At 43.2% G+C, this 18,821-nt stretch overlaps 1 protein-coding gene across 1 annotated transcript in view; it reads right to left on the bottom strand.

The window, feature by feature from the left end:
• Positions 1-1,792: 1,792 nt before the first annotated feature.
• The window catches only part of PDE6D (phosphodiesterase 6D), a 47,718-nt gene continuing 30,689 nt past the window's right edge, over positions 1,793-18,821 (bottom strand). Inside the window, exons 2-5 of the mRNA XM_039234497.1 lie at positions 5,730-5,818; positions 5,098-5,223; positions 4,287-4,392; positions 1,793-2,379 (exon numbers count right to left, since the gene is read on the bottom strand). Of these exons, the coding sequence (XP_039090428.1) occupies positions 2,298-2,379; positions 4,287-4,392; positions 5,098-5,223; positions 5,730-5,818 (403 nt within the window). The 3' untranslated portion in view covers positions 1,793-2,297. The remainder of the gene's footprint in view (positions 2,380-4,286; positions 4,393-5,097; positions 5,224-5,729; positions 5,819-18,821) is intronic.

Here is an 18,821-nt window from a genome sequence, read left to right as displayed (position 1 = left end):
GACTAGTTTATCTTACAGCCATGCAGGTGGCTGTACGTATGCGCGTCTCTAACGTTTCCTAAATGTCTCCACCAGTGCTTCTCAAAGTCTGGTCCACAGACCACCTGCATCAGAAGCGCCTGGCGTGCTTCACGGGTGGGTTTCTAGGCCCCACACCTCCCGAATCAGGGTCTCTTGGGGGGGTGGGGTGGGCAGGTGCCTGTAAATGTTTGAGAGCCAGTGGCTGTGCACTGTGCTACGCCTGGGCAGTATGCTCTTTCATAACGTTCTGTGGCCTTCGATGCGTCCCCGGACAGCCCAGCTCTGCAGGCATTCAGACCCGCGCCCGCTCTACCAGAGCAGACTTCCACCTACACAGGCCGCGGCCCGGCAGCTCGGTCCTCCCCGTCTGCTTGTGCCTCCCGCTGCCGTGCTCCTCCCCCCTTCTCCTCGTCCACCTCCCGGCCTGCTCCAGTCGCCCCCCCACCCCCCGCACAGCTCAGAACCCCTCCATCACACTGTCCCTGGAGGACACGCTTTCCTGGCCTTAGCTGTTCCATGAGAACATGATCGGCACTGCCTGAGCGTCCGCGTTGCTGCCTGAAGAGATGGTAAGAGTCTAAGGCTGACTGGGCTGTAACTTTTCTTCTCAGAGCAGCTGGCAAAGAAGTGTGTCCCTGACAGTTCTGGCGCGGTGAGTGAGTGGAGAAGGGCAGTGAAGGAGGCTCCAAGCAGGTGGAGCATCTTCCCGGGGCTGGCCTTGTCTCCACTAGGATGTCCAGCCCCCTGAGAGCCTTCCCCGACGGAGTTCTGGGGAGCACATAGAGGTTACGAGAAGGTAAGGAGACGAGCTCACTCTGAGGAAGGAGACAGCATTTCCAGAAAGCAAAAGGAAATCCGGATTCATTTTAACTTGTTGTTGTTGTTTTTTTAAATCCAGTCTTGGTATTTAAAAATTAGCTTTTGAAGACAACAGCCCTAATGTGAGGAATAGAATTACCACTGCAAGTCGGCGAGAGTATACTAAAAAATGTACTTCTCTCCCCATCCACAGATGCAAACAGACCCTTTGGTAACAGGCAGAGGGAGAGGAGGAATCTGGGAGCAGGGGCTACACACAGAGGGTCCTTCTTTTGGTGTAGGCTCCTCCCCTCTGGCTTCAGATCTTACTGCTGTGGCCATTGGAAAACTTTGAATTGTTGGTATTTTATAAAGGATAGTGAAGGCTGCGGGTAGGTCAGAGGTACGTTCCTAAAAAAGAACCCTCCTCTCTCTCATGTCAGGCTTGCAGGCACGGCTGATATGATCACTCTCGCCCACACCACACCGGTCACACCACCTCTTGACCGGGTTTTGAGGCCTCCCAGCACCCTACCCCATCCTGGATGCATTCCCATCGTTCTCCGTGTGACTTGAAGGAGCTTTTCTCTTCATTTTGTAATTTCTATTCTCTCACTTAGGAATATAAGAGTCCCTGCTCTGTCAAGGAAACCTCCTTAACAAATGTACATCGTAAAGGTATGAAAAAAGTTAACAAACAACAATGGGTGCTTCTATGTTCCGGAAGAGAACCACTAAATATCATGTCTAAAAGACAACTGTTCACGCCTTGGGTCTTGTTTGGGTACGTTGTGACCTTCTTGGAAAGCAGCAACGGAAGCATTAGGAACCACAAGATCTACCCGTCGATCTCTGGAGTAAAATATTGTTGTGATCCTGTGGTCTGATAAATGTCTTTCTTCCCACTCATGGGGCAGAGTTCATGTTCCAGAAAAAGTAGAGATGAAAGCAGTGCCATTCTAAAGACTGTAGGAATATTTTAATTCATATGTTTTAATTCATTACGTAATAATAATATCACAGTCTATTTTACAAGTTAGATGTATGAGAATGTATGAAATAGAAGTGGTAGGAAAAAAACGAAACATAAGTCAGGAATATGAATTTTTCCAAAACCAGGAGCCAAAGGAAAATGTGTTGCCTGCAGGGCCCAAGGAGGAGGCAGGGAGGGGTGGGAACAGCATCGGCTCTCGTGGTAAGCGTTTGTCTCTGTGTCATCCTGGGAAGGACTCGAGGCTCACCTTCTACCCTGGCCTGGGGTTGGGAGTTTAGTCTGTCAGTGGAAGATGGCGGCTTGGGAGGAAACAGCCATCTGGTTATCTACACAGAACTGGTCCACTGGTGGCTGCAGGTGGGTTTTGCCGTAGAGGGAATTAGGGGTGAAAGTGCCAAAAATCAAACGTGTGGAGGAAAAAAGTAAACAGTTTCCTCCTCCCCCCCCCAAACCCAAATTCTTGAAATGCACACATATTCTTCTCTCAAACGTAGAAAAGTCTCACTCTGGATGTGCTTACAAGAAGATCGTCGTCAAAAAACTTTGTCTCTATGATAACATTCCCACTATAAGTAAGAAGAGAGGGCAAAAGAGTGAGTGTGTTAGGTAACAGATTGCATCCTCACAAAGTGGTTTCAATTTGGGTCTGCCGGGCCCAGGGACATGCACCCACCTAGAACCTTGGCTTCGGGACACTAAAATTTATGTCTAAAGGGGGTTAGAAGTCTAATGTGACATTTAACTTTTAACTTTGTGATTAGATTTTTCTTCAAGTTCAGAAAACAGAAGGGAGAGCATACCTTAATCTTGATATATATACAGTCCTTAGTGGAGGACTCTGCACACAGGGGTGCTTATAAATGTGACTTTTTTTTTTTTTTTTTTTAAATACAACTGACTTTTTGATACACCTGGAGACCTACAGGCCTCAGGGGCGGTATCTTCCCTCCAGCACCTGCTCTGGTGGACAGCTGAGGGTTGGCCTTGCCTGCATGTGTTCTCATCACTTTGGGTAAGAGCGCTCTGCTTTCCTTTTGGGGACCCACCCCATCTCCAGTCCATGGGTCAGTCAGGCAGCCCCTCCTTCACCTGGTGAAGAGGTGGGCACAGGACATAATTTGGGCCAATCAGACTCTCTCCCCAGAGCAGGATACTTCCTGCAGCTGCTCCTGAAGGAAATCATACACGGATTCCTTCCTGCCATCCGCATCTTTTGAGCCACCCAGGCCTCAGGACACCCTCCACCTGTCAGCTCTGTCCTATCAGCTGGAGTCACTTTCTATGGCTTGCAGCCAAAGAACCTCAAATGATACACCTGGATTGCACAGAGTGGAACTGCATTTTTCTTGGTGGGTATCTCAGTGCTTCCAAACCAAACCACTCTTGAACCAAGTTAAGGGCAACAGAGGAACTGATTTTGGGTTCCAAAAAGTAAGACATGACTGAAATAACCTAGATATATCATCACAGACTTACTGGTTTTCATACCTGAAAGAAATCGGGCCTGGCCAAGGAGGAGCCAAATGAAGGTAATAAAATATAAAAAATGCCCTTCTATATACTACCCTGGACTTTCCCAGGGTAATTAATAGCCAGCAGATACATTTTTGCTGGTAATTAATTATAAAGTAGGTACATAAGAAACTCAAGATTTAAATGGCTAATAGGATATAAAGACACCTCCTACTGTAATTAAAAATCTACAAAGGACTTATAAACAACCTCTATATTCAGTGTGGCTTTCACTAAGGATGTGTTTAAAGGGACAATCCAATATGAAACAATTATCTGTGTGAATAACTCACTACAACACAGTATTACTAGAACCTTTGAAGGACTAATACCTTTTTCCAAGAGACAATGGTAAGTGGTCTGTTACTGCCAGTGGTTTTGGACAAAGGACAAACTAATTATTCTTTGAGCAGGAAGCGTAGCTATTAAACATGGTAAGCCAGTCTCTGAAAAACTATAACCAAAGATTATCCTCTAAAACATAATTAGAACTTTGACAGATTCCATTAAAGGCCATTCAAAAAATGTACAGAGTAGGAGACATTTGGCAGTCGGGAAAGTGAGCAAAGGAGCACAGACTTAATATACAGCATATGCCAGTGTCCTTCCATATCATCTCCTTTTATCCTGACTACACCTCTGTGAGATAGAATGATTCATTCTATGTGTAGGGAGGAGAAAAATAAGGCCAGGGAGATAAATATTGTTCAAGGTTGCACAGCTAGTCAGGGTTAATCAGGAATTTAGTCTAAAGGTCTAATCTAAAGATGTTTATTTTTTCCATTTGATTACACTATCTTTTTCATATGACAGTAACCCATAAACCTGAATATCTCTGGATATTCTTTACCCTTATTTTCAAACCAGGCTGCTCGCTGGCCAGGACCACAAGCCCCCCCTCCACCGCCTGGAACGCCTGCTTCTAGAACCACTCCCCAGTCCCCGTGGTCGGCTCACTCACGTCAGCACGCTGGCAGGCATCATCTGGGACTCGGGTGCTGCCTCGATCAGGGACTGCCAGGTGTTCGTGGAGTTGGGGATCACAAAACCAAACTCGAAGAACCATTCTGAAGGAAGAAGGAAAAGCAGTAAGTGAGCGCCCCACAGTCTCAGGACTTTGTCCGCACCCATTTAGAGTGAGCCTCTTACCCCAAGAACCATAAATCCAGCCATCAGAAGCCTCTGGCGTCAGAGGCATAAGAAAGGACAGGGGAGTCCCCTCAGGCTGTCCTCTGAACCACACCAGAGGCTTGCTGCCCATGCTCCGGGGTCTAAAGGACTAGGACCAGGGGACAGATATGCATAAGCAACGCCTTCTTAGAAGGAGGCTGTGTGTAAATGATAGAGAAGGACAGAATTGGCCTTTTACTTGGAATTTCAGCTCTAACACACATACGTGCACTCTTACAGTCCATGGTAGAAACTCAGTGCAGAGCGGCCTTGCCAGTCAGAGCCGTACGAGGCTGTATGGAGAGCACCGTACCAGGCCCTAATCGGCGGCTTCCTCGTGACCTCGTTACAATCCACCAGTGATAAAGCAGGCGCCAACCCAGGCCCACCAGGGTCAGAAACCCTTTTGTTGGGCTCAAGGCCCCTTGTCGTCAGCTTTGTTTTTGTTTCTTTTTGCCGGGGGGCCCCCAGTCTCACAGGGCGTAGGAATCCTGTCACAAACTGAGTTGCGAAATGAAATGAATGTTACCAAAGCAATGCTTTAGTTCACTGGGTCTTGCTTTTTTCCCTTCATGCTTCTAGGCATGAAGGCCACAGAATACCTTCTAGGCATTGCCCTTTGAAGTAAACTTTTTGTTCCAGGCGGAATTTTTCCATTTGCTCTGCTGAAGAGAAGTTCAATTCTCGAGACACTGCCTTGCACTTCAGGATTTTCTTGGGAACACGGGCTAGAAGAGAAAAATATTGAAGCCGCTCTCAGTGAAAATCATACTGATGCACTGGTCAAGTGCATCTGACTGGAAGAGCGTCGAGAAGCACAGATGTGGTGCCTCTAAGGACCTTCCCTAAGCTGCTGTCATCAGGAAGTGGGCTGAATAGGCACCTTCTCTACTCGGTTCTGTTTGTCTTAACCCCTCTGTTCTTTTATTTCAGGGAGATAAAAACGCAAATTTTCTTTCTTTCTTTCTTTTTTTTTTAAAAAGGCAAAATTAAGATCTTAGTTTATAACTATAGGTATGTTCTGATGCTAACATTTCAGCACAAAGCAGACCTTGGGAAGCGAGAGAAAGAAACGTAGGAAAGGAACTAGAAAGCTCAGCAAGACATGCTGAGCCTGCAGGGGCTTGCTCCCCCCCCCCCCCCCCGTTAGAATCTGCACTAATTCAGCTCCCTGATGCTTGGGCCCTGCTCCCGAAACATGAGAGCCTTGTGCAGATAAAGGCTTGGAGAGTACCTTCATGCTCCACGCCAGGAACTGACAGGTCTTCTGTTCCTTGCCACAGTATCTTCCCTGTCTCAGCATCTCGGAGGTTCATCCAGTTTCTGATCAAATATATTAAGGAACAATAATGCACTGAAAGTGACTCTTACTTTGTACTCTAGATGTGTTCTAGCTCTCAGATTTGCTCCTACTGACTCCTGTTTAGTTTTTAGGAAGTCGGCCTATCTGCTAAGTGCCATGAAAACAAAGAAGAATGTGCAGGAGGGTCCAAAGGACATCTAAAGAAAGACCTTAGCAGAGACCCAGTGGAGATATTTTTATCTACAACATAAGAACCAAAGACTGTATACACCTAGAAATTGCAAGAAAGGGGGTGAAAATAAATAGTGCAAAATTAGAAATTTTCCAACAGAATCAGACCAGCCAAGATAAAAGACCTCAAGAGGGGCGCCTGACTGGCTCAGTCAGTTAAGCGTCTGACTCTTGATTTTGGCTCAGGTCATAATCCTGGGATGGTGGGATTGAGCTCTGCACTGAGTGTGGAACCTGCTTGAGATTCATTCTCTCCCCACACCCCCCTCTCTCCTCTCCCTGCCCCCTCCCCTGCTTGTGTGCTCTCAATAAGTAAATAAACCTAAAGAAACAGATAAGAGAGGTATCCCAGTAAGTGACTCATGCAGACCACTCCACAGTGAGGATCATAGCCTGTAAGTTTTACTCACAAGTCCGGAGCTCTCACGTACCTGTTTAGTGGTCTGCTCTTAAATACCAGAAAATAGACAAGGATCACCAGAAATTGAGGAAAGCATTTACTATTAAAGATAGACCAAACTAAGGAGGAAAAAGCAACTTAGAGGAAAAAAGAGAATATAGAGGAAGATACAAACTTTTAAAAAGACACATTAAGAACAAACAAAACAGCCAGAGATGACATAACCCTTACAGACACTAAAAATTATATAGAGTTGAATTTTGTATATTTTAGGTGATTTTCTCTGGCTCAAGCTTACAATTTTTTAAAAAGTTTATTTATTAAAAAAATTTAAATGTTTTTATTTATTTCTGAGAGAGAGAGAGAGAGAGACAGTGTGAGCAGGGGAGGGTCAGAGAGAGAGGGAGATACAGAATCTGAAGCAGGCTCCAGGCTCTGAGCTGTCAGCACAGAGCCCAACACGGGGCTTGAACCCACGAACCTTGAGATCATGACCTGAGCCGAAGTCAGATGCTTAACCGACTGAGCCACCCAGGCGCCCCTATTTATTTATTTTGAAAGACAGTGAGCAAGAGAGTGGGGGAAGGATGGAGAGAGAGAGAGAGAATCCCAAGCACAGAGGCTGAAGTGGGGCTAGAACTCATGAACTGTGAGATCATGACCTGAGCCGGAACCAAGAGCTAGACCCTTAACCAACTGAACAACCCAAGAGTCCCAAACTTATAAATTTTGAGGTTAGTTGATTGATAATTTCTTTTTGTCATAAAATGCCTTCTAACTTAAGTAGTTATATTTTCTAGTTTCTGTATTGGTCATCATACAATAAATGAGTCAATAATAAATAGCAATGAAAAAAAGAACATTCAGAAAAAATGTTAGAAATAATGTTAGAAAAAATACATATTTTATTTACTTATTCACATTTAAAAATGTTTATTTACCTCTGAGAGAGACAGAAAGCATGAGCAGGGGAAGGGCAGAGAGAGGGAGAAAGGATCTGAAGTAGGCTCTGCACTGACAGTGGAGAGCCTGATGTGGAGCTTGAACTTATAAACCACAAGATCATGACCTGAGCTTAAGTCAGACATTTAACTGATGGAGTCACCCAGGCATCCCAGAAAAATACACATTTTGATAGCAGAACCAAACAACTCAATGCAAGGGTTAGAAGACAAAGCTGAGGAACTCTTTCAGAAATAAAAATAAAAAGCCACAAGGATAGAAAATAGGAGAGTAAAGATACAAAAACTGGGTATCAGTCTAAGAGGTCCAACATCTAAATAACAGCAGTTCAAGAAAGTCAGAAGAGAAAGACCAAGGAGAGAAAGTCATTAATGAGTTAATTCACAAAAATGTCCCAGATTGAAAGAGCCCAGCAAATGCCCAAGTCACATCACAGCGAACCTGCAGAACATCAATGTTAAAGAGAAGCTTCCAGAGGGAAAACAAGCTGTCACATAAAAGGTCAGAATCAGAATGGAAAAAAAAATCAGAATGAATTACACTTTTCAAGAGGCACTCTGAAGGATAGAGAAAAAAATGAAGCAGTGACTTTAAAATTCTCAGGGAAATTCCTGAAACTAAAAAAGGATTTACTTTCTCAAGAAACTAATGATAATATGCTACTTGAAAATGACAGGTGAAGACTCCGGAAGAGGACGATACTGAATCCAGGAAGCAAGGGATCAGAAACAAGATACAGGTGAAGGGGTCCTCTGGGTGATTGTGAAGGAGACCCCAGAACAACAGCTCCTTAGCGGACCCGGAGGGCAAAGGTCAAGGGTCTAGACCAAAGCAGATCAGAATGCTGAGGGAGAGGGGCGCCTGGTTGGCTCAGTCCGTTAAGCATCTCACATTGGCTCAGGTCAGGATCTCATGGTTTGTGGGTTCAAGCCCTGCATTGAGCTCTGTGCTGACAGCTTGGAGACTGGAGCCTGCTTCCCATGCTGTGTCTCCCTCTCTCTCTGCCCCTCCCCCGCTCATGCTCTGTCTCTCCCTCTCAAAAATAAATAATCGTAAAGAAGAAAAGAAAAGAGGGGTGCCTGGGTGGCTCAGTTGGTTAAGTATCCAACTTCGGCTCAGGTCATGATCTCACGGTTCATGGGTTCGAGCCCCCCATCGGGCTCTGTGCTGACAGTAGCTCAGAGCCTGGAGGCTGCTTTGGATTCTGTGTCTCCCTCTCTCTCTGACTCTTCCCTGCTCACGCTACCTCACTCTTTCTCTCTCTCTCAGAAATAAATAAAAAACATTTAAAAAAAAAAAAGAAAAGAAAACACTTAGGGAGAGATTTTAAGAAGATGAGATTCAAAGACTATCTAATGTGTTTATATGGAAAGATTTATACCATTAGGAGAGATTTGGGGGTTAAATTAGAAGCACAGAAAATTTAGCCAAATAAATAAAAAACCAAGACAATAACCATCACCAGGGAAAAATCAGAGGTAGTATTGGAAGAAAAGAGTAGTTACGGTAGCAAGAATGTTGACATAGCCATAAACATAGATCATAGGCCATGGATCCAACACCATTATCTGAGAGGCTGGGAAAGACGAGCATGTATGTGATGAGGCAGAAAGTGCGGGAAAAGAATGAAACTCCTTTTCCAGAGTGGGAAGTTGGTAAACAATGCCAAAAACGGAAACATTAAGACACAGCCACAGGGTGCAACTCAGAAATATGAAGATAAATACCAAGTAAATCAGCTAGAAATTGAAACCAGTTTTCTCTGGGGAGTAGAAAGTAGGAGTGGGAGGGCACAGAACTCTGCTCATCATTCAAAACCAGGTAGAACTGGGACACTGAGCAAGGCACACACACAGCTGTGACAAACAGACTAAATTTAAAAAGATAGTACTGAGTTTTTTTTTTTTTAAACAATGGACAAATAATTACAGAAAAAGAAAATTAATGTTATCTATCCATGGAGGCTAAGTCTGAGAGAAATGGTTAATGTTTGTAAAGAGACTGAGCTTCAGATATACACAGTTAATATGGTTGAGATGTCCTGTGTTTTCACTTTCTGCTGTTTAGCAACCAAACCCTCTTCCCAACAGCACCCTGCAGCTTCCATGCCCCATGGGAGACAGCCAGTGCTCTGCATCACTGTCACAGAAGATCCAAAGCCTTCTCTTAGGAGCCTGGGACAGCAGGGGGTAAGCACATGACCTTGGCTTGGATGCCTGGGTACCAGTTCTGGATGTCTGGGTACCAGTTCCTCGACTTGAAGAAAAGTCGGCAGTTCTTGAGGAAGGGGCCACGGGTAGTGCTAACCCCACCTTTCCAGCGTGGCTGTTGCTGCAGGTCCTGGTCGTCTGACTGCCAGTCAGTTCTGAAACCCCAGGGAGCCTCCAGCCTTTCCCATTGTTTGGGTAGTTTGGGGTATTGAACCCTGAGCGGCACAAATGGTTAGCATCACTGTGCAGGTAATGGTATATTTAACCCTCTGGAGAGATTCTTTCTAGGTTTTGCTGCTGCAAGACAGAAGTCACAAAAGATAACCAAGAAGTCACAAAAGATAATCCAGTAGAGTGCCTTGAATGTGAGGGGAACACTAGCTTCCTGTGGCACGCACCTGCTTGTGCACTATCCCATCCCCCAGGAACCTCCCACTGGTGTGCTACTCTCCCGTGGGTGTATGCAATCCTAACAGTCTCCTTGTACGCTCATTATATGATCAGATACTGCTGCTCTTATACACCCGTGTTGTGTTCTCTTCTCTGCTTCCTATTCTGAAATTCCACTTTATCTTACTTTTAATGTTTATATATTTATTTTGAGAGAGAGAATGAGAGAGAGAGAGATAGTGAGAGCAAGAGAAAGGGGAAAAGGTAGAGACAGAGTCCCAAGCAGGCTCTGCGCTGTCAGCGCTAAGTCCAATGCAGGGCTCGGTCTCAGGAACCCAATAGTCGGATGCTTAACTGACTGAGCCACCCAGGTGTCCCTAAAACGCCAATTTTTTAAAAAAATATTTTTTTATTTATTTCTAGGAGAGAGAGGGAGAGACAGCGTGAGCAGGGGAGGGTCAGAGAGAGAGGGAGACACAGACTCTGAAATAGGCTCCAGGCTCTGAGCTGGCAGTCAGCACAGAGCCCGACACGGGGCTCGAACCCACGAATCGCGAGATCATGACCTAAGTGAAAGTCGGACGCTTAACCGACTAAGCCACCCAGGCGCCCCAACGCCAATTTTTTTTTTAAATGACTAAATTCAAAAGCAAGTCAAAAGTATACATACTTGCTTATTAGATCACTTTTTAAAAATTTTTTTTAATGCTTATTTTATTTTTGGGAGAGAGAGAGAGAGAGAGAGACAGAGTGTGAGCAGGGGAGGGGCAGAGAGAGAGGGAGACACAGAATCTGAATCTGAAGCAGGTTCCAGACTCCATGCTGTTAGCACAGAGCCTGACGCAGGGCTCGAACCCATGAACTGGGAGATCATGACCTAAGCTGAAGTCGGACGCCCAACCAAGCCACCCAGGCGCCCCATAGATCACTTTTTTTTTTTAAAGTAGGTTCTATGCCCAATGTGGGGGTTGAACTCACCATCCCAAGATCAAGAGTCAACTAACTAAGGCAGCCGGATGCCCCTAGATCATGTATTAAAATTACAATGACTACAAATACACTTATTTATTCTGAGGTCTCTGTATATTAAGAGAAAGCTTCCCCAATTGGAGAAATGAAACAACAGACACTATTGCTCTATCCAGCAAGTCCACTCTTGAGCTCAGATCTAAACAGAACTGCCTTAGACATTTAAGCCCAAGGTTTTCAGAAGACACAGTATTCATTTAACCTATTCTGTACATGCTTTTCATTCTTTCTCTTCAGATAGACACATGTACCAATATAGCTAAGTGGGACACCAGATTTTCTTAAATTAAGCAATACTAAAATAATTCTTAAAGTTCGAGGCTCACACACAAGTGGGGCAAGAAAAGCCTCAGAAAAGGGGCTCCCTTCATAAAGCAACAGCTAGATCAGATCTAGCAGTTTCCGGAAAAAGCATCACTGCTGCTTGCCCAGGTCAGCAAAGAAAAGCCTGGCACCAGAACTTACTCTTCAGTCTATTAGAGGCTTGAAGGAAAATGAGTGTTCTTTCCGATACTTAGTCGATAGTGAATTCAAGATTTCTCCATTGTATAGCAAGGGAGATAAGCTGCTAAAAATATATGGCTTTTCCCCCTAACATAAGCGCCTCCTCTATAAATAATCAGTTTAAGGACTTTAATTATCTTTTTGGGGAAATAGATTTAAAAAAATATTTTGGCTAGTTCAACAATTAGGCATTTCCTACATGTACCTTAATCTGGAAGCCTATCAGTGTCTATATCATGGCTTCATTTTATACTCCTAAGAAAACCTGTAATTTATCTTCAATAAATAACACAAAATTGGAGAAATATAAACAGGGCTCCACCCAATGATGTTGGGATGGAGGCTGCTTAGAACCCCTCCAAGTTCTGTAAGTCAGGGGTATAAAGGAATACTCTTAATTCATGGCAGAGATGCAGCCATTTGGGAACAGGTTTATAAATCATAAAAGTACAAATCCATGACAGCCCAATAGCAAAAAGAAATAAAAATTATTATTATTTTAAATGTTTATTTACTTTTGAAAGAGAGACAGAGTGCAAGTGGGGGAAGGGCAGAGAGAGGGAGACACAGGATCTGAAGCAGGTTCCAGGCTCTGAGCTGTCAGCACAGAGCCTGATGTGGGGCCTGAACCCACCAACAGTGAGATCATGATCTGAGCTGAAGCCAAAACCTCAACCGATTGGGCCACCCAGGTACTCCAGAAATAAAAATGATTAAGGTGGGTATCTTAAAATAACAATGAGAAACGATGGTCCTCAAAAGAAGCAACATATTTGGCTAAAAATGTTGGAAATGAAAGGCAAACTTTGACGGCCGATCATCATCTGGCTGAAAACATTTTTAACAGCTTTTTGCTAACTAGATTTTTCAGAGAAAAAGAGCCTGAGTTTTAAGACTCAAAGGTCAAGTCACTTCCAATCTTGAGAGAGGAGAGGATTAGGTGGACAAGCTTTAAGGAGGGGGACTGGAGGACTATTTATAAATACCACCTTCTGGGTCAGCCAGGTCTTTTCTCATTCAAAAGCTCCCAGGTGATTTATACCCAGGATGAGCACAAAGGAACACTCCTTTACTATGGGAAGCCTCTCTCAGAGAGCTGTTCCTGGTAGATTCTTACTTGGAACCAGGCAGATAAAAGCAGCACACTCTCATATGTAAAAGTAAGAGCATCTTAAAAATAAGCTTCAGTCTGGAAACAATAAGCTCCAAAAAAAAAAAAAAAAAAATCAATAGATGGTAAAGCGTCCAGCCTTTTAAAAGCTAAAAAAGGAAGTATAAACTAAGATAAACATGGAAGAGTGAGAGTCACTTGGCTTAATACAGAAGGTTACATAAGTCCTCTTATGTTTTAAATAGCTGTGACCTGCTACGATTTTGGTCCAGTGCGGGGGCTGGGGACAGACCTGAGGTAGAGAAGACAGCCAGGGAGGTGGTGGTGGAGTAAGAAGTGAAGGCCTGGGGGCTGGAAGAAACCAGTCAGGTGAATGAGGTACTAGGTAAATTTCCTTGAAATGTGAAAAGAAGGAAATGGAATAAACGAATTTAAAATATTTAGTAATAATCATCTAGAAGCATTTTGGAATGACTACACTGGCTCTTGCTCAATTAGTTTTTTTTTAATAGTTTTTATTTATTTTTGAGACAGAGAGAGACAGAGCATGAGTGGGGGAGGGGCAGAGAGAGAGGGAGACACAGAATCTGAAACAGGCTCTAGGCTCTGAGCTGCCAGCACAGAACCCGACGCGGGGTTTGAACCCATGAACCTGAGCTGAAGTCGGACACTTAACCGACTGAGTCACCTAGGCGACCCCTTGCTTAATTAGTTTTAAATGGAAATGGCCAACCTCAACTCTTATATATTAAACAGAAGAGATCCACTGTACACTGCAGCACCTCACTGGCCAGTTGAGAGGAGAGACAAGAGGGAGATCAGGAGAGGGGAAGAGAAGAGAGAGGAGGAATGGAGAAGGCAAAAAGGGGAAAGAGGAAAGAAACACAGAACACACAGACACACACACACAAGGGATGGAGTGGAAAAAAGAAAAGATACTGGGAAAATGAGACAAACAAGAAATGCCCACATGGAGGGGTGCCTGGGTGGCTCAGTCAGTTAAGCGTCCGACTTCGGCTCAGGTCAGATCTCACAGTTCATGGGTTCGAGCCTTGCGTCGGGCTCTGTGCTGACAGCGAGCTCAGAGCCTGGAGCCTGTTTCAGATTCTGTATCTCCCTCTCTCTCTGACCCTCCCCTGCTCACACACACACACTCTCTCTCTCAGAAATAAAAAAAAAGACATTAAAAAAAAAAAAAAGAAATGCCCACATGGAACTGATAACCAAGAGACAGGCCCAGAACAGAAGGGAACAATAAGGAAGAGGCTCAGGAAGTTCAGAGATGAGAGTCTAGTTTTTCCTGCTAAAACCTTATATTATAGAGTTGTCTTAGTTAGTGGCTTCATAGAATGATTTGAAATTGATGGGTAGGAAGACTGTTTCCCTGAAAATGTTAATTGGCTGATTCATAGTTTCCTATAATTTATCATCCAAACTTGTACTTTTGAGAATGAAAGAGGGTGCTAACTGGACAGCACACTTAAATGAGTTTGTTCATGTAAGGTGCTTAGAACAGTACCCGGGCATTTAGGGAGCGGAGTGTTGTTACAAATTCATTATCATTTCCTGTCTAGTCTCCTGAGGGCTTTCCTTGCTTCCATTCTTGCCTCCTCTTTCAATCCATACTCCTCACAGAAGAACGCAGTTAGTTAAAAACTGTGAATTAGAGGTCAATCTCTGGTTTTCCTTTGCACTTAAAAACAAAACTCAAGTCCTCTCCATGGTTTCCAAGTTCCTGTCACTATGTTCTAGCCATAACAGCCTCCTTTCTCTTTCATCAACATGCTAGTGTCTCTTCTGCCCATGATACCACCTGAGTGCTCTTGCCTTTACTTCTCAGATTCTTGGGACCCACTCACTCAGTCTACAGTGGTCTCTGAATCTAGATTTGCCTCCTAAATTGGGGCTCCTTCTGTGCCCTCATGCCAACCCTGGCCACACCCTGGCCTCCCCTGAGCAGTCTGTGCTATCTCCATTTCCCCTAAGAAGAGACTAAATACCACTTCACCTTTGCTGTGTTACTTTCCTGGTCAAAGACCTTTGAAGGATCCTCACAGACTGATCCAGGTCTCTCCATATACTTGATCTCAAACTATTACTCCTTTTTTTTTTTGAAGTTTATTTATTTTGAGATATATATATATATATATATATATATATATATATATATATATATATATAAAGTGAGAGAGAGCAAGGGCACAAGCAGGACATAGAGAGAGGGGCAAAGAGAAAAATCCCAAGCAGGCTTTGTGCTGTCAGCATGGAGCCCTACTTGGGGCTCGATCTCATGAACCACGAGATCATGACCTGAGCCGAAATCAGGAGTTGGACGCTAACTGACTGAGCCCCTCAAACTATCATTCATTCACTAAGTGCTTATTAACAACCTACTATGTGCCAGGTATTGACATCAAAATTGCATGTAAAAAATTTGGACAATACTGTTTCTATTCACCCACATTACTTTTAAGAATATTTTTTCATTGGAATGGTAAAAGACTGTCATATTCATGCCTTATATTTGGGTATTATTCTAATAATTTTGGGCATTAATTTAATATTCTAATACTAATCTATATAACACCAAAAATTTATTTATTCATGCCCTTCAAAACAATTCATACTCAAGCTGGATAATTCTCAGTGAGGAGATAATTCTCTAATAATATAACTCAGATCCTGATCACTAATCTAGGGATGGAAGATCTGTATCATTTCAATTCCTAACAATTCACCAGGAAGGGAACTGTTTTTATCAAATGTTATTCTGCTTCAGCTTTTTAAGAAGTAAGTTTTTTAGATTTACGAAAAGTTATAAAATAGTACAGTTCTCATATACCCCCATACCTAGTTTCCCCTATGATAGACATATTTGTCACAACTAACAGCTAATCTTAATACATTATCAGTAACTAAAGTCTACAGTTTGTTCAGATTTCCTTAGTTTTAATCTAATGTCCTTTTTCTATCCCAGGATCCAGTCCAAGATCCCACATTACATTTAGTTGTCATTTCTCCTGAAGCTCCTATGGGCCATGAGAGTTTCTCAGACTTCCCTTGTTTTTGATGACCTTGACAGTGTCTAGTACTGGTCAGGTATTTTCTGGATGTCTGTCAATCAGAGTTTGTTTGATGTTGTTTCCCTGAGGAGGCTGGAGTTGTGGGTTTTTAGGAGGAAGACCACAGAGGTAAAGTGTCATCTTCATCCCATCACGTCATGGCTACTATCAACATGACTTATTTCTGTTGATGTTGATCTTGATCACCTGGCTGAGGTGGTGCTTGTCAGTTTTCTCCATTGTAAATATACTTTTCCCCTCCTCTCCACATTATATTCTTGGCAGGAAGTCACTATATGCAGCCCAAACTAAGGAATGGGGAGTTACGCTCCATCTCCTTGAGGTAAGAATAACTATGAGTTATTTGGAATTTTGCACTGAAAATGTCTCTTCTCCCATTTTTTTAAAAAGTAGGCTTCACACCCATCGTGGAACCCAATGTGGAGCTTAAACTCACGACCCTGAGATCAAGACCTGAGCTGAGATTGAGTTGGACACTTAGCTGACTGAGCCACCCAGTCACACCTCCCATTTATTTTTTATTCAATTATTTATGTATATCAGGCCAGTTGGTTTTTTTTATCAAATGGCTGTGCTCTAATCCCCCAATTTTTATCTCCCAACATGGAAATATTTCAACACTAAGCAATCTGCTTAAAAATACTTAGTTAAGATGCTCATCTATATGGGTGCCAGGGTGGCTCAGCCAGTTAAGTGGCCGACTTTGCTCAGGTTCATGAGTTTGAGCCCCCTGTTGGGTTCTCTGCTGTCAGTGTGGAGCCTGCTTTGGAACCTCTGTCTCCCTCTCTCTGCCCCTCCCTTGCTCACTTGTGCACGCATATATGTGCTCTCTCATAAAGAAACAAATATTAAAAAGAAAGATGCTCACTTATAAGTCTCAGGGATTCATCTGGGCTGTGGGAGGAAGATAGAGACCAGCATATAGTCACAAGGAAAGGCTGAGAGAGGGGAAAATAAAAATTGGTTTGGAGTAAAACACCTGGGTTGGAGTCTAGTTTCTATCGCATAATAGCTGTGTGATCTTTGATAAGTCTTTTAACTTATGAGAGTTTTAGTTTATAAACTACAGATAATACCAAAGCCTTAAGATTATTGCAGAATTATATGAAATGCCTACAAAAAATGGTTTATACATTATAAAACATGATGCAAGTATTGGACATCGTATCATAATTATTCAGGATTAGAAAAGGCAAAAAAAACCCTTATGAAGTAACTTTTTATGAGCTATTTCAAATTCTCTAATAAAAGCACATAGTATCTTGGGGGTCAGTTGGTTGAGCATCTGATTCTTGATGTTGGCTTGGGTCATAATCCCAGGGTGGTGGGATCAAGCCCCAAGTAGGGCTCTGAGCTGAGCATGGAGCGTGCTTGGGATTCTTTCTCTCTCCCTCTGTCCCCACTCCCCTGCCTGGCCTCTCTCCCTCAAAAAAAAAAAAAAAAAAAAAGGAAATATTATCTTAAACACTCTATAATTTTCAATAAGGAAAAAGTCACCAAAAACTTAGTTGTATGAATATTTGACTTTGGTTTTATTCACTCAAAATCTTATAATTCCCAGAAAATATCCTGCAGTCCTGTGTTGCTCATATATTAATCCGCATCCCTTCATCTGTTTCAGAGTGCAGATGAGACCTAATTATACTTTTATATTTGTAAAAACTCATATTCTACATATCAAATATAGAAAGAAAAACTGCAGTTGAGGCATTTGAGTTATCTTAACTGGAAAACAAATTAAAGGTAGGGATGCTCCCTAGTTTTGGCCTTTCCAATAAAACCTAACTTTAAGTCCTTTTGGGTTTTTTTAAATAAAATTTTTTAAATGTTTTATTTCTTTTTGAGAGAGAGATAGAGATAGCATGAGCAGGGGAGGGTCAGAGAGAGAGAGAGGGAGACACAGAATCTGAAGACAGGCTCCAGGCCCTGAGCTAGCTATCAGCACAGAGCGCGACACGGGGCTTGAACCCACGAACCATGAGATCATGACCTGAGCTGAAGTCAGACGCTTAACTGACTGAGCCACCCAGGTGCTCCAGTCCTTTTGGTTTCTACCTTACCCAATTTCACACAGAAATTGGGACTGATATATATTAACTAAAATAGAGACTTAAGCACATTTCTTTGATTTCCCCCCAGTGTTGGCACTTATAGTTAAGCTAGTTGCCTTAAGGTATTTTTCTCTTATATATTGCTTAAAAATTTTTCTTGAGAGAGAGAGACAGAGTGAGAGTGGAGAAGGGGCAGAGAGAAGGAGACACAGAATCCCAAGCAGGCTCCAGGCTCTAAGCTGTCAGCACAGAGCCAGATGTGGGGTTCGGACCCATAAGCCTCAAGGTCATGACCCAAATCAAAGTTGGACGCAATGAGTCACCCAGGTGCTCCTATTGTTGATATAATAGCCTCTCAACTAACTTATCTCCTTCAATTTCTATTGTTTCTCAAAGCCTAGTTTGATGATCTTGTTAAGAATGTTGTTTCTTGGGCTTCATCTCAGTCAAACCTACTTAATTAGAATCTCCCCAAGTGAGGCCTGGGAATGCTCATTTAAAAATGTATGTATGTATGTATGTATGTATGTATGTATGTAATCTCTATGCCCAATGTGGGGCTTGAACTCATGAGAGATCAAGAGCCACATGCTCTTCTGACTGAACTACCCAGGAGCCCTGGGAATGCCATTGTAAAATGCAATGTTTGGGGCACCTGGGTGGCTCTGTTGGTTAAGCATCCGACTTCGGCTCAGGTCATGATCTCACGGTTCGTGGGTTTGAGCTCTGCGTCGGGCTCTGTGCTGACAGCCAGCTCAGAGCCTGGAGCCTGTTTCAGATTCTGTGTCTCCCCCTCTCTCTGACCCTCCCCTGCTCATACTGTCTCTTTCTCTCTCAGAAATAAATAAAACATTAAAAAAAAAAAAAAGCAACGTTTATGTGCAGTAAAGTTGAAGTACCACGCACCTAGCCTTTATAATCTAATACACAGTGACTAGAGTAACACTCCTAAAATCCAACCTGAATCATATCATTACTTCCCCTTCAAAAACTTTCAAAAGATTTTCACTGAGTAAAGTCCTAACTTCTTAGTGTTTAAAGTTTCTTGTTT

The sequence above is a fragment of the Hyaena hyaena genome, unplaced genomic scaffold, assembly GCF_003009895.1.
Source record: "Hyaena hyaena isolate Hyena2069 unplaced genomic scaffold, ASM300989v1 scaffold_86, whole genome shotgun sequence".
Lineage (NCBI taxonomy): Eukaryota > Metazoa > Chordata > Mammalia > Carnivora > Hyaenidae > Hyaena > Hyaena hyaena.
This window is presented reverse-complemented; position numbering and strand designations above follow the sequence as displayed.